Source organism: Schistocerca cancellata, chromosome 9, assembly GCF_023864275.1.
Source record: "Schistocerca cancellata isolate TAMUIC-IGC-003103 chromosome 9, iqSchCanc2.1, whole genome shotgun sequence".
NCBI lineage: Eukaryota > Metazoa > Arthropoda > Insecta > Orthoptera > Acrididae > Schistocerca > Schistocerca cancellata.
Genome location: NC_064634.1, coordinates 249,988,377 through 250,015,038, shown reverse-complemented (window position 1 = coordinate 250,015,038; position 26,662 = coordinate 249,988,377). Strand labels below are relative to the sequence as shown.

Below are 26,662 nucleotides of genomic sequence, written 5' to 3'. Positions count from 1 at the left end.
CCGCAGGCCAGGCATGGCTCACACTGTTAGTCACTTTACTCTGGGACATCACTTGTAAATAGACAACATCAACAAAATTTACCAGGTTGTTTCTCTCCAAGCCCCCACAGCTGCCACAGCGACAGGGGGCACTGACCAGGCTGGTATGTGGTGCAGATGTCATGGTAAACAGTGCTGAATTCACGGGCACTAATTTGCTTCTGTGTGGTCATGTGACCACATGTTGCTGCACCATTTAGATCACCACTCATTCATATGTCAGCTAGTTATGCTCTCAGCTCCCACTGGCTGTTCAACATTCATTGGACTACTATCAGTTACTCCCATAGTTCCCGCTACAGACACAAGGCCTAGATGGTAACTTCTTGTCCTTGTCCTGAGCACCCACCACTGCATTTCTGTCAACCACTCCCAATGACACCACTTCACGGTATGGAGTGTCAACAGCCCGTGAACCCACTGCCATGTGGAACCTGATCGCTACTCATTCTTGGCACCTCCTCCTCACTGGTTGACTGCCAAAAGCCACCACATTGCAAGGTCAGGTTGTTAACCCTCCTCAACACTTTGATGATGTTGATGGAATTCGAATAGCTCCTACTCAGAGCAAGGGCAAGATGATTCTGATGGGCAGCAGTTGACAGTAGTCATTGAGCCGAAAGCATAAACTGTGGAGCGGCTGAATGGTTGCTGTGCAGCCCTGAGCATAGCTAGCTGCTGAGTACATGAGTGGCAACCTAAATACCTGTCATCAGATGAATACACAAGCAGAGTGAAACGGGATATATTCCTCTAGCATTACTGTCCCTCAACAGTAGTTGTCGATACCAGTATTATTTTTAGAATTTTGGACAGGTTAATATTATCTTTGTTGCTTTTCTGAAAACATTCATATAATTTATACACAGTATGGTATATTTCAAGCTAAAATTAATGAACAGGAATTACTTTACAAAATATTTTAACTTAGATGTTCTAATCAACAAGTACTAGTTCTGAATGACAGTTAATTTTCGTTTTGTTTCAGAAACATTTGAAATTATGAATTACTTGCACACTTAAAATTTCTACTATTAGTTATGCAAACCTATAGTGTTTAACATGTTTATTTCTGGATTCATTTATGAAATAATAATCGAAATTAATAATGTAATAAAAACTAGTATAAATTCATTTGTTAAGAAAAATTGTACACCCTTTGGAACATCGTTTTTTCCACAGAGTGTGAGAGTGGTAAGCTTGCCTCTGATGTGATCAGGTCTATTTTTGTGTAATAGGTGCGAACAATGTAATTTCAGCTTTGTTAATATGAAAAATCAAAATACTGTAAGATATACTAAAATATGAGAAAATCAGTGCAATACATATATTCACATAAGAAGTCCTACAACAACAATCGTCAAATTTATTTAGTTCAAACAAACCATGAGGACAAGACGTTAGAGTTTCAGCTTCAAAAATCAGACCCCCAGATTAGAAGAATTGGAGCTATCTCAATATGACAAGCTAAGTAAACTTGAAAGTTTACTGTAATCTATGCTCCTCTCCAACCATCGTAACAGACTTTGCTTATTAATTACTTGTACTGGACATTGTTTAATGTGGACAATAGATGGAAGAAGGAAGAAGGGGGGGGGGGGGGGGGGGGAGAGAGATTGTCTGTTGCAGAAAGTATTTTATTTCTAGATTTTTGAAATTTATGTATGAATAAATTTTCAATCACATGGAGTAAAACTGAAGGCTGCCCAATGAAGGATCTACCAATAATGATGGACTGAATCTAATGAAAGTGAGGAGGACTTTACAATTACAACCAGGAACATCAAAAAGTAAAAAGATAAGTATGAACTATGTCAAGTTGATTTGTTTGTGGGCTCATGCACTTGTTAACAAAATGAATAGGAACAAAAGCAAAAGTGAGGTAGAAATGGAAGCTGCAGGATTCAGTCATATAATGTTTGAGCCAAGTGAAATCGTAGACAGTAAAGAAACAGTAAAGAAACAGTAAAGACTGATGTTTTGCAGTTAACTTTGGCAAAACTAGAGGAAATAAAGATAAATAACAACAGCAAATTTACTGCAGTTAATAATCAGTTAACTGAAATATGAACAGATAACGATAGCAAATTTACTTCACTACAAGGATACTTAAATTACTTGAAAACTGAAAACAATAGTGAAATGGACAGGGTACAAGATCAGATAGGTCAATTTAGTAATCAACTTTCAGAACTAAAAAAGGGGTTAAAAAGTGTGAATGAAAAAGTTGATGTTTTGGAAAATATGTTTATTCTTTTAGAAAATGAGTTTGTAGCAGAGTCAGTGAAACAATTAAAGAATGTTGATGATGACAGAGTTGAACAGAAGGCCATAGTGGAAAAACTGTTTGAGTTGGGAGCTACCACACCGCAAAATGTTGCCAATTTAAACCAAAATATTTTAAACGTACAAAACAATGTGCAGACTAATGAAAATGTTTTAGATCAAAAAATTTCAGCAGTTCAGGAAAGTTGTATTAACAAAAGTCTCAAATAAATCCAGATGTAATATGTATTACCGAACACTGGCTGTCTAAAGAAGAAATTCAGTCAACCTCTATTCCAAGGTACTCATTAACAAGCTTCTATTGTAGGAATTTCTCCACACATGGCGGTACTGCTATATTTGTAAAGGACCAGATAAAATTCAGTGAGGTAGGCCTAAATGAACAGATTGCATTATCTGAAGATAAGGAATTTGAGCTTTCTATGGTTAAGCTGCCTGAACTAAACTATATAATTATAAATGTATACAGAGCACCAAGTAGTAATATTCCAAATTTTATGACCAAATTAGAAGTTCTGCTGAATAGTGTCAGCTCATTAAATATGAGAATAATACTTTGTGGCGATTTTAACATTGATTTATCAAAAAACAGTAGTGCTAAACTTGATTTGTTAAACATGACCAAATCCTTTAATATGATCCCCACAATACTCTCTCCAAGAAGATCAACAGAGCATACTGATTCAATAATTGATCAAATCTTCATAACTGATACTTGTTACAAATTCACTGGCGAAGTACTGAGCATGGGATACAGTGACCATGATGCTCAGCTACTGAGCGTTGACATGGAAAATAGTAAAATCAGCCCCAAAAAAGTATTTCAAAGAAGAAACTTTTCAGATGGCAATATTAGGATTTTTAACTTCCTATTAGCTAAGGAAAATTGGGACCGTGTTTACATGCAAACAACTGTTGATAATATGTTCTTAAGCTTCCATAATACCTTCCTTTATTACTTGAATACAGCATTTCCTTTTGAAACAAAAACTTCAAGCAATCAAAATAGAAAGTTGTGGGTAACAAAAGGAATCAAAATTTCTAGTGAGAGAAACAGATTTCTCCAATATTGCTCCAAAAAATACATAGTCACTGAAGAATTTTCTGACTATTGTAAAGCCTACAAAAAAACTTATCTTAGAGTGATTAGACAGGCAAAACTTTTATGGAATGACAATTTCATAAGAAACTCTTCAAACAAAATGAAAGCTATGTGGAAAGCTATTAAAAAAGAAACTTGTAGTTCAACACCTAAAAAGGAAAACATTTCTCTAACACTTAATGACTCTAAGGGCACAGATCCATACACAGTTGTAAACAAGTTCAACGAATATTTCACCTCACTAGCAGATCATCTCATTCAGGCAAACTGCAAGGTATCGTTCTTCAATTCCACCAATACGCCAAACAGCACTAATGCTACAATGTTTGTTTATGAAACAAACCCTGATAAAATTATGAATATAATAAAATTGTTACGCAATAAAATCTCTAGTGGCTATGATGAAGTACCTGACCTCATATTAAAGGTGTGTGCTCCCCATATAGTAAAGCCATTATCAACCATCTACAACCAATCATTAAAAACTGGCATTTTTCCAGATGCTCTCAAAATAGCTAAAGTCTCACCATTACTAAAGAAAGGTTCCCCTGATTTAGTATCCAATTATAGACCATTATCCATATTAAGCATCTTTTCAAAAATCCTGGAAAAACTTTTTTATGACAAGCTTGTTGTTGTTGTGGTCTTCAGTCCTGAGACTGGTTTGATGCAGCTCTCCATGCTACTCTATCCTGTGCAAGCTTCTTCATCTCCCAGTATCTACTGAAACCTACATCCTTCTGAATCTGCTTAGTGTATTCATCTCTTGGTCTCCCTCTACGATTTTTACCCTCCACACTGCCCTCCAATGCTAAATTTGTGATCCCTTGATGCCTCAAAACATGTCCTACCAACCGATCCCTTCTTCTAGTCAAGTTGTGCCACAAACTTCTCTTCTCCTCAATCCTATTCAATACCTCCTCATTAGTTACGTGATCTACCCACCTTATCTTCAGCATTCTTCTGTAGCACCACATTTCGAAAGCTTCTATTCTCTTCTTGTCCAAACTAGTTATCGTCCATGTTTCACTTCCATACATGGCTACACTCCATACAAATACTTTCAGAAACGACTTCCTGACACTTAAATCTATACTCGATGTTAACAAATTCCTCTTCTTGAGAAACGCTTTCCTTGCCATTGCCAGTCTACATTTTATATCCTCTCTACTTCGACCATCATCGGTTATTTTACTCCCTAAATAGCAAAACTCCTTTACTACTTTAAGTGTCTCATTTCCTAATCTAATTCCCTCAGCATCACCTGACTTAATTTGACTACATTCCATTATCCTCGTTTTGCTTTTGTTGATGTTCATCTTATATCCTCCTTTCAAGACACTGTCCATTCCGTTCAACTGCTCTTCCAAGTCCTTTGCTGTCTCTGACAGAATTACAATGTCATCAGCGAACCTCAAAGTTTTTACTTCTTCTCCATGAATTTTAATACCTATTCCGAATTTTTCTTTTGTTTCCTTTACTGCTTGCTCAATATACAGATTGAATAACATCGGGGAGAGGCTACAACCCTGTCTTACTCCTTTCCCAACCACTGCTTCCCTTTCATGCCCCTCGATTCTTATAACTGCCATCTGGTTTCTGTACAAACTGTAAATAGCCTTTCGCTCCCTGTATTTTACCCCTGCCACCTTCAGAATTTGAAAGAGAGTATTCCAGTTAACATTGTCAAAAGCTTTCTCTAAGTCTACAAATGCTAGAAACGTAGGTTTCCCTTTTCTTAATCTTTCTTCTAAGGGGAAATACCCTCAGACTTCAAGAAGAATATAATAATTCCAATCCCAAAGAAAGCAGGTGTTGACAGATGTGAAAATTACCGAACAATCAGTTTAATAAGTCACAGCTGCAAAATACTAACGCGAATTCTTTACAGACGAATGGAAAAACTGGTAGAAGCCGACCTCGGGGAAGATCAGTTTGGATTCCGTAGAAATGTTGGAACACGTGAGGCAATACTGACCTTACGACTTATCTTGGAAGAAAGATTAAGAAAAGGCAAACCTACATTTCTAGCATTTGTAGACTTAGAGAAAGCTTTTGACAATGTTGACTGGAATACTCTCTTTCAAATTCTGAAGGTGGCAGGGGTAAAATACAGGGAGCGAAAGGCTATTTACAATTTGTACAGAAACCAGATGGCAGTTATAAGAGTCGAGGGGCATGAAAGGGAAGCAGTGGTTGGGAAAGGAGTGAGACAGGGTTGTAGCCTCTCCCCGATGTTATTCAATCTGTATATTGAGCAAGCAGTAAAGGAAACAAAAGAAAAATTCGGAGTAGGTATTAAAATTCATGGAGAAGAAGTAAAAACTTTGAGGTTCGCCGATGACATTGTAATTCTGTCAGAGACAGCAAAGGACTTGGAAGAGCAGTTGAACGGAATGGACAGTGTCTTGAAAGGAGGATATAAGATGAACATCAACAAAAGCAAAACGAGGATAATGGAATGTAGTCAAATTAAGTCAGGTGATGCTGAGGGAATTAGATTAGGAAATGAGACACTTAAAGTAGTAAAGGAGTTTTGCTATTTAGGGAGTAAAATAACCGATGATGGTCGAAGTAGAGAGGATATAAAATGTAGACTGGCAATGGCAAGGAAAGCGTTTCTCAAGAAGAGAAATTTGTTAACATCGAATATAGATTTAGGTGTCAGGAAGTCGTTTCTGAAAGTATTTGAATGGAGTGTAGCCATGTATGGAAGTGAGACATGGACGATAACTAGTTTGGACAAGAAGAGAATAGAAGCTTTCGAAATGTGGTGCTACAGAAGAATGCTGAAGATAAGGTGGGTAGATCACGTAACTAATGAGGAGGTATTGAATAGGATTGGGGAGAAGAGAAGTATGTGGCACAACTTGACTAGAAGAAGGGATCAGTTGGTAGGACATGTTCTGAGGCATCGAGGGATCACAATTTTAGCATTGGAGGGCAGCGTGGAGGGTAAAAATCGTAGAGGGAGACCAAGAGATCAATACACTAAGCAGATTCAGAAGGATGTAGGTTGCAGTAGGTACTGGGAGATGAAGAAGCTTGCACAGGATAGAGTAGCATGGAGAGCTGCATCAAACCAGTCTCAGGACTGAAGACCACAACAACAACAACAAGATAAGTCGTAAGGTCAGTATTGCCTCACGTGTTCCAACATTTCTACGGAATCCAAACTGATCTTCCCCGAGGTCGGCTTCTACCAGTTTTTCCATTCGTCTGTAAAGAATTCGCGTTAGTATTTTGCAGCTGTGACTTATTAGACTGATAGTTCGGTAATTTTCACATCTGTCAACACCTGCTTTCTTTGGGATTGGAATTATTATATTCTTCTTGAAGTCTGAGGGTATTTCGCCTGTCTCATACATCGTGCTCACCAGATGGTAGAGTTTTGTCATGACTGGCTCTCCCGAGGCCATCAGTAGTTCAAATGGAATGTTGTCTACTCCCGGGGCCTTGTTTCGACTCAGGTCTTTCAGTGCTCTGTCAAACTCTTCACGCAATATCTTATCTCCCATTTCGTCTTCATCTACATCCTCTTCCATTTCCATAATATTGTCCTCAAGTACATCGCCCTTGTATAAACCCTCTATATACTCCTTCCACCTTTCTGCCTTCCCTTCTTTGCTTAGAACTGGGTTGCCATCTGAGCTCTTGATATTCATACAAGTGGTTCTCTTCTCTCCAAAGGTCTCTTTAATTTTCCTGTAGGCAGTATCTATCTTACCCCTAGTGAGACAAGCCTCTACATCATTACATTTGTCCTCTAGCCATCCCTGCTTAGCAATTTTGCACTTCCGGTCGATATCATTTTTGAGACGTTTGTATTCCTTTTTGCCTGCTTCATTTACTGCATTTTTATATTTTCTCCTTTCATCAATTAAATTCAATATTTCTTCTGTTACCCAAGGATTTCTACTAGCCCTCGTCTTTTTACCTACTTGGTCATCTGCTGCCTTCACTACTTCATCCCTCAAAGCTACCCATTCTTCTTATACTGTATTTCTTTCCCCCATTCCTGTCAATTGTTCCCTTATGCTCTCCCTGAAACTCTGTACAACCTCTGGTTCTTTCAGTTTATCCAGGTCCCATCTCCTTAAATTCCCACCTTTTTGCAGTTTCTTCAGTTTTAATCTACAGGTCATAACCAATAGATTGTGGTCAGAGTCCACATCTGCCCCTGGAAATGTCTTACAATTTAAAACCTGGTTCCTAAATCTCTGTCTTACCATTATATAATCTATCTGATACCTTTTAGTATCTCCAGGATTCTTCCAGGTATACAACCTTCTTTTATGATTCTTGAACCAAGTGTTGGCTATGATTAAGTTATGCTCTGTGCAAAATTCTACAAGGCGGCTTCCTCTTTCATTCCTTCCCCCCAATCCATATTCACCTACTATGTTTCCTTCTCTCCCTTTTCCTACTGACGAATTCCAGTCACCCATGACTATTAAATTTTCGTCTCCCTTCACTACCTGAATAATTTCTTTTATCTCGTCATACATTTCATCTATTTCTTCATCATCTGCAGAGGTAGTTGGCATATAAACTTGTACTACTGTAGTAGGCATGGGCTTTGTGTCTATCTTGGCCACAATAATGCGTTCACTATGCTGTTTGTAGTAGCTAACCCACACTCCTATTTTTTTATTCATTATTAAACCTACTCCTGCATTACCCCTATTTGATTTTGTATTTATAACCCTGTAATCACCTGACCAAAAGTCTTGTTCCTCCTGCCACCGAACTTCACTAATTCCCACTATATCTAACTTTAACCTATCCATTTCCCTTTTTAAATTTTCTAACCTACCTGCCCGATTAAGGGATCTGACATTCCACACTCCGATCTGTAGAACGCCAGTTTTCTTTCTCCTGATAACGACGTCCTCCTGAGTAGTCCCCGCCCGGAGATCCGAATGGGGGACTATTTTACCTCCGGAATATTTTACCCAAGAGGACGCCATCATCATTTAATCATACAGTAGAGCTGCATGTCCTCGGGAAAAATTACGGCTGTAGTTTCCCCTTGCTTTCAGCCGTTCGCAGTATCAGCACAGCAAGGCCGTTTTGGTTAATGTTACAAGGCCAGATCAGTCAATCATCCAGACTGTTGCCCCTGCAACTACTGAAAAGGCTGCTGCCCCTCTTCAGGAGCCACACGTTTGTCTGGCCTCTCAACAGATACCCCTCCGTTGTGGTTGCACCTACGGTACGGCCATCTGTATCGCTGAGGCACGCAAGCCTCCCCACCAAAGGCAAGGTCCATGGTTCATGGGGGGGATGACAAGCTTATAAATTTCATAAAAAACCACGCACCAATCAGCATTCAACAACATGGTTTTAGTAAATCTTTATCCACCCAGACAGCAATTTTTGAACTGTTGGACCACATACTGAAATCAATTGACCAACATAATATAGCTGCAGGTATCTTCTTAGATCTCTCTAAAGCCTTTGACGTACTAGATCATAAAATACTGCTTGCTAAATTGGAAAGAAGAGGAATAAGAGGTGTGGCTCACAACTGGCTATGCTCTTACCTTCAAAACCGCAGACAGAAGGTATCACTTCAATACGATATTAATGTACAGAATAAAATAAATAACACAGTTTTCCTCTCGTAGGAAAGAACAATAAGATATGGTGTTCCCTAGGGTTTTGTTCTAGGGCCATTACTTTTCCTCATTTACATAGATGATCTTGTTGAACGTATGAGCCCACAAAAAACTATCCTGTTTGCTGATGATACAAGCATAGTGTTGACTGGATCTAGCCCTGAATCCCTTCAGACAATATCCGATAACTCTATGAAAAAACTTTGAGTGGTTTAACAAAAATGGCCTAATTGTTAATAGTGGGAAAAGTGTATGTATCAACTTCCATCTAATTCCCACATCCAGTCAAAAAACTATCCAAGTAAAGTTAAATAATGATAAAATTGAAAATGTAAATGCAACAAATTTTTTGGGTCTATGGGTCCAACAAAATTTAAAATAGGACACACATATAAACAACTTATCAAAGAAACTCTCTTCATTGTGCTATGGACTAAGAATACTAAAATCTACTACAAGTAAATCCACACTAATGCAAGCATACCATGCGCAGTTCCACTCATTGCTCCGCTATGGAATCATCTTTTGGGGAAATTCAACTCACAGCACAAATATATTTAAACTACAAAAAAGAGCACTGAGGATAATCTGTGGCCTCAAAAGCTGGAATCCTGTAAATGTCAATTTATAAAACTAAATGTTCTAAGCATCCCATCCCTATTCATTCAAGAAACAATCCTATTCACCAGGGAATACCTCTCAAGAACAGGCAAATTAATCCAAAACAATGATATACACGCTCATTATACCAGAGGGCAATCTAATATCCATCAAATTTTTTCAAGGACATCATCATACCAAAAATATATAACTCATCTGGGTGTCGTATTACACAATAAAATTCCAGAACAAATAAAATCTGCTCCAGATCCAATATTTAAAAATAAACTAAAGGCATTTCTGACAAAGCACTGTTTCTATTCAGTACAACAATTCCTGGAAATGAAAAATTATAAAGTCCCTTTGTAAAATACTGTGATTAGAGTAAAACATTCTGTAGGCAAAATAATAACCTAATTTCTACTATACACAACTATGTTTCAGTTTCACTTCCCAAAATTTTTCAACTCGCCTTTTGAATGTACAAGTACACATTCTATTAGTATTAAAATTTAATTGTCTGTGAAATCTCAATGTTTAATTCATGTGTAATGTAGTTTTTAAATGACATTGTCCTTCTGTTGTGTTTCCAGTTGACATTTTCACTATTCTGTAATCTCAGTGATTATTTGTGTAAATTTAAAGTAGCACTACATTGCCTACATGTTTCTTAGTTCCCCATGTAAATTGTTTGTATTCTCTGTATGTGAAGTTACTATATTCATCAATGAACAATTTTGTGTACATTTTTTAAATGATATTTGTTAAGAAAAATGACTTGTCCTTTATCATGTGTACTTTGTACAATATGTGATCCACAGGATAAATAAATAAATACAAATACAATACAAAAATCTGCATGCAAATAATAGTATTGCATGGTCCAACACTCCAATAAAAAAATTTCTATCAGATAATTTACATCCAGTAGATTTTCTATAACACTGAAGCGATTGCTCTGTGTCAGGCATGAATGACAATCAAAAAATTAAATTTGTTAAAAGAATTATTAAAGGTGAAGATCTGTCATAGGTGAATTTAAATTTAAATCAGTGGGAAACATATCAGAGTTTCAAGAAAAGTTTTTGAAATAAACTTTGGTCATAAGCAGAACAGGGGAGAATCAAAAGTGAATTTTTCAATGGCCCTAATTATAGGACTAGAGAAAGCACTTTGAAAGAGTTTTGTAAGAACCAACTCAAAAAATTAGCACTTCTTGACAAACCATTGGACGAAATGACCTTGACTGATACAATTAAAAGGAGATTACCAGAAAGATTGCAGTGGGATTTGGTACACGGACCTGACAATTGTCTTGAACAGTTTTTACGATGTGTTGACAAGATGGATAGGGCAGTCGAAAGAGGTATGTACAATAATAATAGGAATGATAGAAATCACAATGGGAATAATCTTTGAAACAGAGATAATGTTGACTTCTACCAGGATCAAAGTGACAATAGAGAGAGAAATTCTGAACAGCAGCAGGAGAGGAATAATGGGAATAACCATGGGCATTTTAACAGAAGAAAGAATCACAGAAGTAACTATTCGGGAAACAGCAGTTTGCCTCAATGAAGGTCCATAATTTTGGGCTGAGGAAACATAACAAGCACAGGATCCCTAAGTTACACTTGCAATTAGACAGTAATAACAGTGTTAATAACATGACAAATGTATCTGAAATTGAACAGAAAGAACATCAGATTATCATTTGTGTCTTCATCAAAAGTTTTGGGATACTATGTTTAATTATGATGATGTAAGTGATAATCACAAACCAGAATATGAGAGTAGTGAGAATTTTGGTGTAGTATGTACTAATGATTTCTTTTCTTGGGTGGAAAACAGTATTATTGATGAATGTAAATCACATGATGTCTGTATTCTATCAGAACTAGGTGGTATTTTTGATGAGCGCTGTGAAGTAACTGAGCAGGTGATGACTGTATTGGATCAGAACTGGGTAGTATTTTTGATGAAAGCTGTGAAGCAACCGAGGTTGGTAAGTCCGAGACTGGTGGTGTATTGCAAATGAATGTAGGTGAGGTAAGTGACATTGACAGACAGAGATGAGACTAGTATTGTCAGTGATGTTGTTGAGGAAGTAATTTTGGAGGAATATGATGATGATGAGTACCAGGAATTTGTGCAGATTAAGATTAAAGAAGTTTCAGAGTTAATTGTAAATGATGTTGACAATACAGGTAAGGTACTGACGTATGTGATATTATGAGTGAGGGTACCAGAATACCAGTCCAGCCATAACAATTTTTCATTAATATCATGCAGAGTAATGATTCAAACAGTGAAGGCAAGGTATCTTGTGAGCCCGGAGAATAAAGGTGAAAACTTTCTGAGGTTTGTTTGGGACCAGATCGTTGATAACTTAGATAAAGGGGAATTCTGGAATAAGTTAGCTGTGGCTAGCTAGAATTTGTACCCCAGTTGATGGAATGAAGTGAAAGAGAACCTAAGCAGGAATTGTAATTCTGATAGTAATGTGTCTTGTGTTCCTTCTGTAACAAGTGATGATAGTTGTGCCATGGAATCTATTCTTTACCTCACAACAAGAATAATCAAAGAAATGTTATGATACATTAAAGTTGACAAAACCTTGGGAAGACAATGTGGATAGAGCAGTTGATGAAATTGGAAGTGATCTTTTGCATGAAATGTCTGACAACATAGAGGATGATTCAGATTTTTGGTGTCCTTACATTAAAATTAAGATTGATCAGTGGGAAGGCAACTGTTTGATTGATACAGGTAGCCTGATTTGTGGTATATCTGAACATTTTAAAGACAAGATGAAGTATAGTAAGAATTTTGTGGAAATGCCCATTGTAGGTGTAAAGATAAGAGGAGCTACAGGTAAGCAAAGCAAATTGGTAAAATCTCAGGTACTTTCAACTTTTAGTATAGAAGACAAGACCTTTGAACACGGATGCATAGTGATCCCTAGTCTGGAAGAAAATATTATTCTCGCTATGGATTGGATAGTGGAAGTTGAGGCTTTTTTTGGATGGAGTGCTAAAAAATTGTTTATTTTGGAACCTAAAAGTAATACTTATGTGAAAACTAATTTCTGTATTTTAAACTGTGGGAAAAGTTGTAACTATCTGCAAAAAATTGTGAACCAAGGCGAGTACCAGACGTTTTATGACAATATAAATTTTGATGACGCTAAGGATCAGGATTTTGGAAGTGCAGTAGATCCTAAAGTGAGGGAAACTAAAATTTTTAATGACCAACAAAAGGAAGAACTTAGGAATTTATTATTGGAGTTCAGAAATGTGTTCAGTTAAAGACAAGGGAAAGTGAAAGGCTATCAGTGCATGATTTTCCTTGGAGATCATCAACCTTTCTTTCTCAAGCTGTATAAAAATATACCATTTTCAAAAAGGAAGATGTGGAGAAAGAAAATGGAAACGTGGTGACGGGGGAAAGGGGGGGGGGGTGGTAGTTGAGTGAAGGAGTGCTTATAATAATTCTTTGGCTGTGGTAAGTAAGAGAAATGGGGAAGTGAGAATTGTTTTGGACTCTAGACATCTTAATAAGCTTCTTATCAGAGAGAATGACCATCCTGAGAACATGGACAAGCTGTTACACAAATCTGATCATGTAAAATTCATGAGTAGTTTGGACTTGACCTCTGAATTTCACCAGATTCGATTTCAAATGACTTCTAGAAAGTATACTACATTTTTGTATGTAAGGTATGTGTTTTCAATACTGTGTGGTGCCATTTGGGCTAAATGTATCTAAAGCTGATTTCATGAGAGCTCTGGATTGGGAAGTGAAGTGGGTTCAAAATTAATTGTGTATGTGGATGACATTTTGGTCACTGAAAAGACTTGGGAACAACATTTGGATCTGTTAAGAGATGTGTTTTCAAAATAGGAATCAGGAGGTATGACTTTGAAAATAAGTAAGTGTAAATTTGGTGTTAGGACATGTTATATCGGAGAAAGGAATTGCACCTGATAAAGAGAAACTTTGCTAATTTTCCTGCTCTTTGCAACAAAAACAGCTTAAATAATTTTTTGGGTTAATTAGATTCTATACAAAATTTTGTAGTAGCCAAGCTTTGAATGCTTCATGCCATTGTGAACTTTTTAAGAAGAATACTATTTGGGATTGCTTTCGATGAGATCAAAGGACAGTCATGTCAAAGTCAGATATCCTTCAGACCGGATTTGTCTCTTCCTTTTTGTTTTATGACAGACAGTAGTGATGTTGACTTGGGTGCTCATTTATTTCAGGAGGCTGAAGCTGAAGGTGTTACTGAACACAGATCACTTGCATTTGGTAGTAGAGTATTGCAGAAGCATGAAAAGACATACATTGTAACTGAGAAAGAACTTTTGGCTGTACATTTGGCATTCAACAAGTTTAAAATTATTTACTAGGTCACAAAGTCATCATGTATACTGATCACAAAGCATTATGTTATCTTCAGGAGTGTAAGCTGTAACACAACAGAATTACTCACTGGGCCTTGTTTTTACAGTAGTTTAATTGTGAAATCAGATATATGAAGGGCACAGACAATGTAGTTGCTGTTGCTTTGTCTAGGTTTGTGTTTGTGGACGTCTATGGACCTTTGCCTAAGTCTAAGAATGGATTTTGTTATGTTTTCGAGGTTGTTGATGTATTTTCAATGTTCGTAAGGCCATTTTCTCTTAAGAAAGCTGCCAGTAAGCAAATCATTTCTAAGTTGCAAAACACATATTTTATCTGACAATGGTTCTCGGTTTACATCTCAAGCTTGGAGAAGCTTTGTTGATCATGCAAAAATAAGACATATTCTAATCTCTGTGTACCATCCGTCAAGTAATCCTGCAAAAATATATATAAGAGAAATTGGAAGACTGTTTAGAACATATAGGGTAGTAAGAATCATACCAGTTGGATAGATTATGTCAGTGGTTTTGAGGATATTATGAGCAGCTTACAACATTCTTCAACAGGTCTCTCACCATTTGAAATCATGTTTAATCGCAGACCAGCTAACTTTTTTTCTGAGAATGTTTAGTTTCCACTATGTAAAATTCTGTCACCACAAAAGAGAGAAGACTATGTTAGGGAGATGATGAAAAGGAGGATAGACGAAAGCAGATACATGGTTGTAAAGGCAGATTTTCTAAGTTTGAGATAGGAGATCTTGTGCTGGTGAAAGCCAAAGAGAAATCTAAAATGTTGACATCTGACATAAATAAATTCTTCGATATTTATATATAACCATTCAAAATTCTTGAAAATCCACATCCTAATGTATACAGACTTGCATATCCTAAATCTAAGAAGTTGTTTGGGTTACGCAATACCACTGAACTGAAAGCTTATAGACATGATCCATAAGTATCTAATTTCTTTTCTTTCTCATTTGTCAGGAATGTAGTATGCAAGATGATCTCATTTCTAAAGTTCTGTCCTATCTATTGACTGAGTTTAACTCTATGTTACACTACCCTTGATCCTTTTACAATTTTGAAATGTGACACTGCCATTAAATATCTAGTGATAGATTTCTGATTTTAGAATGATATTAGTGTTAAATATTATTATTATTGTTGTGCACTCTGCAGAAAGTGATTTAATATAATTTTCAGGAGTTCTTTTGGGTAAAGTCATGGGTGTTGTGGTAAACTGAGTGACGACTCCTTTTATTCATGTGTACTGTAAATATTAGGAATAGTATCTTAAACTTTCATATGTGCAAACCAAACATACGTGTATGTTAAACACAGAATTCTTATGTCAGTACGCTGTGGACTATGGCCGATATGTCATTTTGTACGTATTTGTCAGATGCTGTGTCAGCGCAGTCCAATTTGTCTTGCATGTGTACACAATTTTTTTAATCTGCTAATTTTAAGTGAATGTTGCTTTGAGATATCTTTAGTATATATGTTTATATTACCTTATTAGTTCATTTTTTCATTGCATAAACTCTGTTTATTAATGTACCATATGTGTGAACACTTTCTAATCTATTCTGACGTAAATACTGAAAACTTATTTTTTCAATGTAGATAGGCAAAACATATGTCGTGTGATGTGAGGGAGGTATTGAACAGCATAATTCATACATAACCAATGTTTCAGGATTTTATGTGAAAGCAAGACAGGAAGTAACCTATCTGTTGGAGTGTGTGATCAGAAATCTAGGGAAGAAACTGACAGATGTGAGTGGATCCACTCCTACATTTCTGTACAGCTGTACCCTTGTTGGTCCAGTCGACTTTCAAGAGATTATAGGTGCTGGGTAACGCACTCAAGCATCTGCCAACTACATCAGTGTTCTGACTGAAATTTGTAAATTGTTAACCAAGAACTTATTCGACATACAAAATTTTTGTTTTTATATAAATTTCAAGAAGCTATTTGTTTAGAAAAGAAGTCACTGCCATAGACAGTGGTATACCACATAAATGTATGTGTTTTCAAATAGGGGGATTAACTTCCCAATACATTATGTAACTTTAAATCTTGTTTAACTTGTTATGTTCAACACAGAAATGAGAAAACTAAAAAAGTTCAGGAATATGTCCTTTGAACCATGTTGTATCAGAATTTGATAAAATTAGGCACTTTTAGGTTATTAGTCTACATTTCAAAGAATTGTCTCATATCAACACTCAGTATGGTGGTGTTGTTCTCCCCCCATCCCCCCCACCACAACCGTAAACAAATCTTCTAGTGTTCTATGTACAGAGGTTAGTTTGTATGAACAATTAGCAAGCAGTTTTGAAGAATTACGCAGTCCTGTAATGTTTAGTATGTTTATTTTTGGATTCATTTATGAAACAATAATAGAAATTAATAATGCAACAAAAACTAGTAGGAATTCATTTGTTAAGAAAAATTGTAAACCCTTTTGAATATCATTTTTTCCGCAGAGTGTGAGAATGTAAGCTAGCCTCTGATGTGATCAGATCTATTTTTTGTGTAATAGGTGTTAACAATGTAATTTCCACTTTGTTAATGTGAAAAATCAAACTGCTGTAAGATGTACTACAATGTGAGAAAATCTGTGTGATATATATTAACATAGGAAGCTCTGCAACAACAATCTTCAAAATTATTTAGTTCAAACCAACCGTGAGGACCTGGTGTTAGAGTTTCAGTTTCAAGAATCAGACCCCTAGACAAGAAGAACTGGAGACATCTCAACATGAAAAGCTAAGTAAACTTGAAAGTTTATTGTAGTCTTTGCTCCTCTCCAACCTTGGTAAAAGACTTTGCTTAGTAATGACTTGGACTGGGCATTGTTTAATGTGGACAAGGGGAAGGAGGGGGGGGGGGGGGGGAGATTCAAGTGTGGGCATCATCCATTCGGCTTTGTTTTTACAGCAGTTCAATTATGAAATTATATATACTAAGGGCACAGAAAATGTAGTTGCTCATTCTTTGTCTAGGCTACCTTTAGGGAGTGAATCATATAACAACTTGGAGAAGGAGAGAAAGAGTTTAAAATTATGGACTTGAGGGATGTGAAAGAGGAAAAATAGATCTTGAAAATTTGCAAACACTACCACAGGTATCAAAATCATGATCAAAATTGGAAATTGGTTAAGAGCATGTTGGGTAAGAAAGGAGGAGAAAAGACTGAAAAATATTAGAATGTACACAAGGGTATTTTATTCAGGAGACAAGATTGACTCAGATGATTGGAAATTATGTTGAAAGGAACATTATGTATTGATACTTTATAATTACTTATACACATGACAGTTATGGTCACTGTGGATCAACCAAATGTACACAAAACATTCAGGAAAGCATCTGTTTTTATAACACTGGAAGAAGAATGCCAGCTGCAAAAGATGTCAAAGAGTAAACCAGAAAAATAGAGGTCAAATGCAAAACATACTGCCTAATAGTAATTTAGACCTCATGTCTGTCGATGTCTATGGACCTTTACCTAAGTCTGAGAATGGATTTTGTTATGTTTTAGAGGTGGTTGATGTATTTTCGATGTTCATAAGGCTGTTTTCTCTCAAGAAAGCTACCAGTAAGAAAATCATTTCCAAGTTACAAAACACATATTTTAATCAGGTGGGTACTGCTAAAACAATTTTATCTGGCAATGGTTATCAGTTTACATCACAAACTTGGGAAGACTTAGTTGATCATGCAGAAATAAGACTTATTCTAACTTCTGTGTACTACTGACTGAGTTTAAGCCTATACCACACTACCTTTGATCCTTTTACAATTTTGAAATTGACAGTACCATTAAATATCAGTGACAGATTTCTGATTTTAGGATGCTATTCTTGTTTACTCTAAACAAAGTGATTTAATTAAATTGTCAGGAAATCTTTTGGGTAAAGTCAGGGACGTTGTGGTAAATTGACTGTAGACGTGTTTTATTCATGTGTACTGTAAATACTAGGAATAGTGTCTTAAAATTTCATATATGCAAACCAAGCACATGTTTTTGTTAAACACAGAATTCTTATGTCAGTACATTGTGGACTATGGTCAATACCTCATTTTGCAGGCATTTGTTGGATGCTGTGTCAGCGCAGTCACTATCATGGACAGTATTATTCCACATAAATGCATATTTTTTGAAGTAGGGGGATTAACTTCCCAATACATTATGTAACTAGAATTTTCTTATTTCAACACACTGTATGTAATTTTTTTTTATCAATTGTAAATGAGTTCTAGGATTCTATGTACATAAGTTGGTTTGTATGAACAATTAGCAAATAGTGTGGAAGACATTTACATTTGTGATCATAAATTGTGTATAGACTGTACAGCAAGATGTATACATTTCTGAGTTCACACACTGATTTTGGTTCTCACGCTACTCAATTACGTCATCGTTCCAAGCTATTAATAACTCTGATTACCTGTATTTATTCTGAGTACTGCATTATTGTATCTCAATGGAACTTGAGTTGTGTTCAAATAGTTGCGTAACTCTGTGTTTTGAGTACCCCTAGTCATTGCGACTGTGTGTGTGTGTGTGTGTGTGTGTGTGTGTGTGGGCACGTACGCGCTCAAGGAGAGTGTGCAACTACTGATTGGGCCTAGATGCCTCACGTACGCGCTCAAGGAGAGTGTGCAACTACTGATTGGGCCTAGATGCCTCCTCTAATTACTCTTTACATATGATTGAACTTATTGGTATATGATTATGAACTTTATTCATTTTGTTGTGTCGAAACATTTCTGCTGGTGTCTACCCGGTGTGGTCTGGATTTGTGGGTTGGGCCCCCAAATCGTAAGAATAGAAGAATAGGCTCTAATATTTTTTCATTATTTTCTCTTCTTCATGAGTCAGCATGTCCTTACATACTCTGGTATTGATTTTGTGCTATCCTCCTACTTGTGATTAAGTATATTCTTCTGGACAGTACCGTTCATTGTGAGTTTTTCAAGTCGTCTCACTCGTCATACACTTATACTCTAAATTTTTTCTTCTCTTTTGATGATTTTGGAGGTGTAATTTTATAGCTGTAAACTTACAATTTGTAATTCTAGTACTTTACATTGCCTGTGCACTTATTTCTATAGTTCAGTGTTGTAATGCTGTAGTTTCAACTTTGCATTATTTTTCTTGGGATAGAATGTTTTACACATCTGAAAATTTGAGTGCCATGTCCTCATATATGTATAGATTATGACTTGTATAGCAGATTTTTTCTTATGTTTTCTGTAATATGTTAAGATTTGGATTTTGGGATCATTGCAATTATGTACTGTAACACATTAATCTAAACCTATATTGCACTAAAATTGTACTTGCATCTTAAGTCGCTGATCTGAAGCAGTGTTTCTGTCATAACTTCATTCTTAACAGCCTTTACTCACACTCATAGAGGTCATTCAGTCTTATGTATATTGGTTAATTTGATCTATAAGCTGGTGTAATCAATATTCTTGTAGTTAATATGTTATGTATCAGATAATTCTATACATCTGAATTCTACTTCACGATACTTAATATGCTTACATTTGTGGTATGTACTATGCTTGTAGGAACAATCTTTCAATTTTGTATTATGTTCATTTATATTAGGCTATTATGGTAACATTTTTCTATCGTATTTTATTATTCATTTTTACATAATATTAACAGACACTTAAACCTCATTCATTGCAATGCTGAAAGAGACTGTCCGTAATTTTGGAAATTGTCATCATATGTTAATTTTGCCATTTCACTACTCAGGTTTCACACTTATTTGGACTACAGGCAAAGGGTAAGCAAAAAGAACTCTTTTTGTTGTAATCATAAATTTCTTAGATGCTATGTATTTCATTCTACACCTTTTGCACTTTTTTGTAAGCTAACCTATAGGAAAATGATGATCATACAACCTACAATTTTTTTGTAATTTTGGAATTTAAGTTCCTCTAGCATTACTTTTCCTCGACAGTAGTTGTCGGTACGAGTGTTATTTTTTGAATTTTAGGCAGATTAATATTATCTCAGTTGCTTTTCTGAAAACTTTCATGTAATTTTATACACAGTATGCTGTATATCAAGCTAAAATTACTTTATAAAATATTTTAATTTCAATGTTACAACTGGTAAGTACTAGCTCAGAATGTACAGTTAATTTTTTTAGAGACATTTGAAATTAAGAGTTATTTGCACACTTAAAATTTCTATTATTGATTATGCAATCCTGTATTGTCTACTGTGTTTATTTCTGGATTCATCTATGAAATAAGAATCAAAATTAATAATATAATGAAAACTAGTAGGAATTCATTTGTTAAGAAAACTTGTAAACCCTTTGGAATATTGTTTTTTTCTGCAGAGTGTGAGAGTGGTAAGGTTGCCTCTGATGTGATCAGATGTATTTTTGTGTAATAGGAGTGGACAATGTAATTTCGCCATTGTTAATGTGAAAAATCAAAATACTGTAAGATATACTAAAATGTGAGAAGATAAGTGCAAAATATATTTACGTAAAAAGTCCTGCAACAACAATCCTAAAATTTATTTAGTTCAAACCAACCATGAGGACTTGGTGTTAAGAGTTTCAGCTTCAAGAATCAGATCCCTAGATAAGAAGAACTGGAGCCATTTCAACATGACAAGCTAAGTAAACTTTAAAGTTTATTGTAATCTTTGCTCCTCTCAAATCTTCGTAAAAGACTTTGCTTATTAATTACTTGGATTGGGCATTGTTTAATGTGGAAAATAGATGGAAGAAGTTAGGAGGGGGGAGATTTCAAGCATCAAGTGGGCACTTGAGCAATTAGAAGCAAATTGGTGCCTGCGACTTCATTAATGTTTACCATGACAAGTGCACTGCATATGGCCCAGCTTGCGCCCACTAATGCTGTGGTAGCTGTTGGGGTGGGGGGTTGGGGGGGGGGGGGGGGGGAGGATGAGCACTTGGAGAAAAACAGTCCTGCAAATTGTGTGTCTTTTATTTACAAGCGATCTCTCAGAGTAAAATGACTAACAGTATGGGCCACACCTGGGGCATGGCACACTTTTGTAAGTGTGGTGGCTGCACTTGCAGGGGAGCAGCCCAGCCTAGACCACAACCCTCTCCCCTAAGGAAAGATGGTGCAACCAACTCAGAGAGATGCTACCCCCAAGGGAGGAGGTACAACACAGTCTCCAGAGTAGACTTTACCATCGAATGGAGTGAAACAACAGTACATTCAGCCAACCTGCAAACATTTGCCTGAGAAGGACAAATTGCTGTGTACTGTAACTCATCATCACAGTCCACAATTGTTGAACTTAATCAAAACACTAGGCACAATATGCATGAAAAGATAAATATTAACTACTGAAAAATGAAGCACAGTGCAATTATGTAAAATACTGTTTGTAATAATACTTACAACTGATTACACTGTCAAGGATTGATACAAGTGATGGTAGTTAGTAGTTGTCACTACCATCTGGTCATCACCCTGGGTCCTCAGTTTCACCTCCCAGAGCTCCTTGATCCTGACCAATAAGAAAGTGTAAACCATGGTATTCAGCCATGAAAATAAAGACTTCTTCACGGGCCAAAAGGTGGGAGATACCATTTTGCTGAGATAAGTTTCAGTTTTGGTGTGTGTGTGTGTGTGTGTGTGTGTGTGTGTGTGTGTGTGTGAAGGGGGGCGGTGAGTAATGAAACATTGTAAAGATACTATAGGAGGTAGGTGCTCGTAGTTTGTTTAAACAAAATCATAATAAGTCATACATGTTCTTTATCAGACTAGCTAAATTCTGTTCTCTTTATATTCTTTATATCATTGTTGTTTGTTTAACTGTGATAAGCTTTGAATGAAATCCAACAGTTCAATTTTTAAAGGAAAGTACTGTTCGGCACTTCTCTCTAATATTTATTAGTTTTCTGCTGAATTTTTCTTTGATATTGTTTTTACCTTTGTAGTACATTCATTCATTTTGGATGATTAGTCCACCATCTGCAACATTGTTATTATTCTGATAGCTCAGCAAAACTAACAAAAGCTTCTCTCTGTAGGAATTCGCAGTTCTTTTCATTGTTCATTTTATCACATTCATATTTCTTGTCTATAAATATGGTCACAAAAAACCAGTACATGTTTAATACAAGGATATCCGGTTTTCAGTTGAATGAGTTTGTCAATACTGCATGAAGTTTCAATTAATGTCACTCCCATCATCTTCTAGCAAGATAGAGATGGGAGTGACATTCATCAGAATGTTGTGCCATTTTGACTAATTCAGTCAGCTGGAAACCCGAGAGTGTTATATTACCTTAACTCTCCAAGAAAGCAACATGATCGTACTGTACATGTCATTTACGATCACCAGTCAAATTCATTAGCCTTTAGCCAAATAAATAGGAACTACAGGGAAGCCAAAATAAAATTTCTGCACTAAAAATTTAAAAAGAAATGCTCATTGGATATACTGATTCAGCATACAGAAAAGTCAAGAAAACCTTTTAGTGAAATTAAAAGCAAGGGCATCAACATTAAGAGTGCAATATAAATTTCACTGTTGAATGCAGAGGAGCAAGTATGAATACAATGAAGGCCTCTACAAGATAGAGGACTTCTCTGTCAACAAGGTAGAGGACTTCTCTGATGTTATGACTGAGGAAGAAATGAGAGTCAATAAGGAAGACATAGGAGATTCAGTATTAGAGTCAGAGTCCAGTAGAGCTTCTGACAACTTTTTGGTTAATTTGTTTGGCGAATTTGGAGGAGGGGACCATACAGCGGGGTCATTGGTCACACCGGATTAGGAAATGATGAGGAAGGAAGTCAGCTGTGCCCATTCAAAGGAATCATCCTGGCATTTGCCTGAAACAACTTAGAGAAATCATGGGAAACATAAATCAGGATGGCCGGACACAGATTTGAACCATCATCCTCCCAAATGTGATTTATATATGCTGATCACTATGCTACATCACTGGGTGGATGAGTTGTGACAAAATAAGATAGAAGGAATAGATATCATTTCTGTGGAATATGTTAAATCACTGACATAAATAGCGAGCAAACAAGTATTTAAGATGGTATGTAGAATCTATGAGGCTGTAGACATACCATGAGACTTTCAGAAAAATGTCGTCCACACAATCCTGAAGATCAACAAACTTTCACACAATCAGCTTAACAGCTCAAGCATCCCAGCTATTGAAAAGAACAATATAAAGATGAACAGAAAAGAAAATTTGGAGATTTGATGTTCCAATTGGTAATGGAGGCGATAGTCAAGAAAAATCAAGACACGTATACAGATTTTGTCGATCTGGAAAAAATGTCCAAGAATGTAAAATGGTGCAAAATATTTGAACTTCTGAGAAACATAGGAGTAACCTATAGGGGAAGATGGATAACATAAAATATGTACAAGAAGCAAGATGAACAACAAAAGTGGAAGACCAAGGTTGAAGAGCTCGGATTAAAAAAGTGTGTAAAACAGGGATGTCGTCTTCACCTCTACTGTTCAGTCAATACATGAAAGAAACAATGATTCAAATAAATAAAGGTTCAAGATTAGGATTTAAGTTCAAGGTGATAGAATATCAATGATAAGATTGGCTGATGCCACTGCTATCTTCATTGAAAGTAAAGAACTACAGCACCTGTCGAATGAAATGAACAGCATAATGATTACGGAATCAGGATTGAGAATAAACCAAAGAAACACAAAAGTAATGAGTAGTAGTATAAATGAGAACAGCAAGAAGCTTAACATCAAAACCGGGGACTACGATGAACAAATGACATCTGAAGCAAGGAGGACATAAAAATCAGACCAGTACAGTCAAAGAAGGTATTCATAGTCAACAGAAGTTCACTAGTGTTGAACACAGGCCTTAATCTAAGGAAGAAATTTCTGAGAATGTAGGTTTGGAGCGCAGTATTGCATGCTAATGAATCGTGGACAATGGGACAACCAGAAAAGAAGAGACTCAGATCATTTGAGAGGTAGAGCTATGAAAGGATGTTGAGAATTAGGTGGACAGATAAGATAAGGAACAAGGAGATTCTCCACAAAATCGGTGGAGTAAGGAACATGTGGATACCATTGACAAGAAGAAGGGACTAGATGAAAGGACATGGGTTAAGACATCAGCGAAAAACTTCCATGGTACTAGAGGGAGCTTTGGGGCATGAAAGCTGTAGGGGAAGATGGAGATGAAGTTGGCACGTCAATATTAAAGAACAAGTACATCTACACCTCCGTCAATACTTCTGAAAACCACCTTATGGCACTTGGTGGAGGGTACCTTGTACCACCACTAGTCATTTCCTTTCCTGTTCCACACGCAAACAGAACGGAGGGGTGGGGGGGGGGGGTGGGGGGGGGGGGACAACTGTCTACATGCCTCCGTATGAGTTCTAATTTCTCATATCCTATCTTCGTGATCCTTACACGCAATTTACATTGGAGGCAACGGAATTATTCTGCAGTCAACTTCAAATGCCAGTTCTCTAAATTTTCTCAATAGCATTCCTCAACAAAAACATTGCCTTCCCTCCAGGGATTCCCATTTGAGTTCCCAAAGCATGTTAGTGGCAGCCCGCCTCTAAATTGTTTCAAAGACTTCATTTAAACTGACCCAGTACAGATCTGAAGTACTTGAGCAGTACTCAAGACAGATCACTCTTGTGTCCTATATGCGGTCTGCTTTAGAGATGAACCACACTTTCCTAGAATTCTCCCAATAACTGAAGTCGGCCATTTTTTCCTACCACAATCCTCATTCCATTTCAAATCACTTTGTAACGTTATTGCCAGATATTTAAACAATGTGACTGTGTCAAGCAGGACACTATTAATGCTGTATCTGACTATTCGGTCCCCTCCCCCCCCCCCCCCCCTACTCATCCATATTAACTTTCTTTTTCTATATTTATAGCTAGCTGCCATTCATCACACAAACTAAAAATTTTGTCTACATCATCTTGTATCCTCCTACAGTCACTCAACTTTGACACCTTCCTGTACACCACAGCATCATTAGCAAACAACCGCAGACTGCTGCCCATCCTGTCTGCCAAATTACTTATGTATATATTATAGTGCACCTATCACACTTTCCTAGGGTATTCCTGATGATAACCTTGTCTCTGATGAATTCTCACTGTGGAGGACAATGTAGTGCTTTCTATAACTTAAAAGTCTTCAACTCACTCACATATCTGTGAATCTATTCCAATGTTCATACCTTTTTTAACGGCCTGCAATGGAGCACCATGGTAAATGCTTTCCAGAAGTTTCGAAATACTGAACTTACCTGTTGCCTTCCATAGATCACAGTGCAGCATGTGAGAAAAGGGCAAACTGTGTTTCACGCAAGCATTACTTTTTAAAACAATGCTGATTAGTGTACGTAAGGTTCTCGGTCCTAAGAATATTTGCTATATTCGAACTGAGAATATGTGCAAGGATTCTGCAGGAAACCAATGTTAGGGATATTGGTCCCTAAATTTGGGGATACATTCTTTTGCCCTTCTTATACACAGGACTGACCTGCACTTTTTCCCAGTCACTTGGGACTTCACGCTGGGTGAGAGATTTGTAATAAATGCAAGCTACATAAGGGGCCAAAGCCATCGAGTACTAGTTGAGAAACCAAAATGGGATTCCATCCTTACCTACTGACTTATTTGCTTTCAACTCCTTCAGTTGTTTCTCTACACCAGGGATGCTTATTACTAGGTCATCCATATGGGAGCCTGTTCGATGGCCACATGAAGGTACATTTGTATGATTCTCATGTGCGAATAATTTCTTGAACACAAAATTTAAAACTTCACCTTTCATTTTGCTATCTTCAACTGCCACACCAGACTAGCCAACAAGGGACTGAATAGAAGCCTTAGACCCACTTAGTGATTTTACATAGGACCAGAATTTTCTCAGGTTCTCTGCCAGATCTTTTGCTGAGGTATGGTGGTGGTAGCAGTTGTATGCTTCGCACAAATACCTTTCACAGATGGATGAACCTCTACTCTCATTTGCTTGTCATTTGCGCGTTCTCTTTTGAACTGAGAGAGCAACAACCTCTGCTTCCTCAGCATTTTCTGAATCTCATAGTAGAAGTGGTATTCACTGAACCCAACAAATTTCTAATTCTAAGTGCAAAGTGTCTTGGGAAGATGGTGGATTAAGGTTAAAAATATTTAGCAAGGTGCTCACATACACTTGCCAAGTTAGAGAAAATGGGATAGTAAAGCATGTACACCATTAAGAAAGACAAATCCAAACCAATAAAAGAAATATGTTAAAGCCTATAAGTAAGAGGTGGAGCTGACATATTATGCATTGGAATATAAGTGGTTTAAGTAAAGATGTTTCAAATAACAAAGGCTCTAAAAATATATGAATTAGAAATCATCCTATCAGAAACTGCAAATATTATAGTTATTTGTTTAAATGGGTACTAGTTTAATGAGGAAACAATTAAAATTTTAAACAATGGAAATTTCAAGTAGGCAGGCAACTCTTGCAGAAGAAACGAGTGCACGGAGGCTCATATATACTTCTTCATTGTGATACAAATTATGAAACTAGATA

General features: G+C 36.6%; 1 protein-coding gene across 1 annotated transcript; it reads left to right on the top strand.

The window, feature by feature from the left end:
• Positions 1-268: 268 nt before the first annotated feature.
• LOC126101318 (uncharacterized) lies at positions 269-15,395 on the top strand. The gene is made up of 7 exons (XM_049911992.1): positions 269-357; positions 1,741-1,982; positions 2,542-4,070; positions 8,797-8,860; positions 9,719-10,013; positions 10,294-10,389; positions 15,344-15,395. The coding sequence occupies exons 1-7, from the start codon at positions 269-271 to the stop codon at positions 15,393-15,395; spliced, it is 2,367 nt and encodes a 788-aa protein (XP_049767949.1).
• The last annotated feature ends 11,267 nt before the right edge of the window (positions 15,396-26,662 follow it).

Bases quoted from the DNA above. Each gene is read 5' to 3' on its own strand.
- LOC126101318 (XM_049911992.1), top strand. From the start codon at position 269: ATGCTCTCAGCTCCCACTGGCTGTTCAACATTCATTGGACTACTATCA. The intron at 358-1,740 runs GTAACTTCTTGT...GTAAAACTGAAG, and splicing joins ACAGACACAAGGCCTAGATG to GCTGCCCAATGAAGGATCTA. The intron at 4,071-8,796 runs GTCTTCAGTCCT...TTATCCACCCAG, and splicing joins ACAAGCTTGTTGTTGTTGTG to ACAGCAATTTTTGAACTGTT.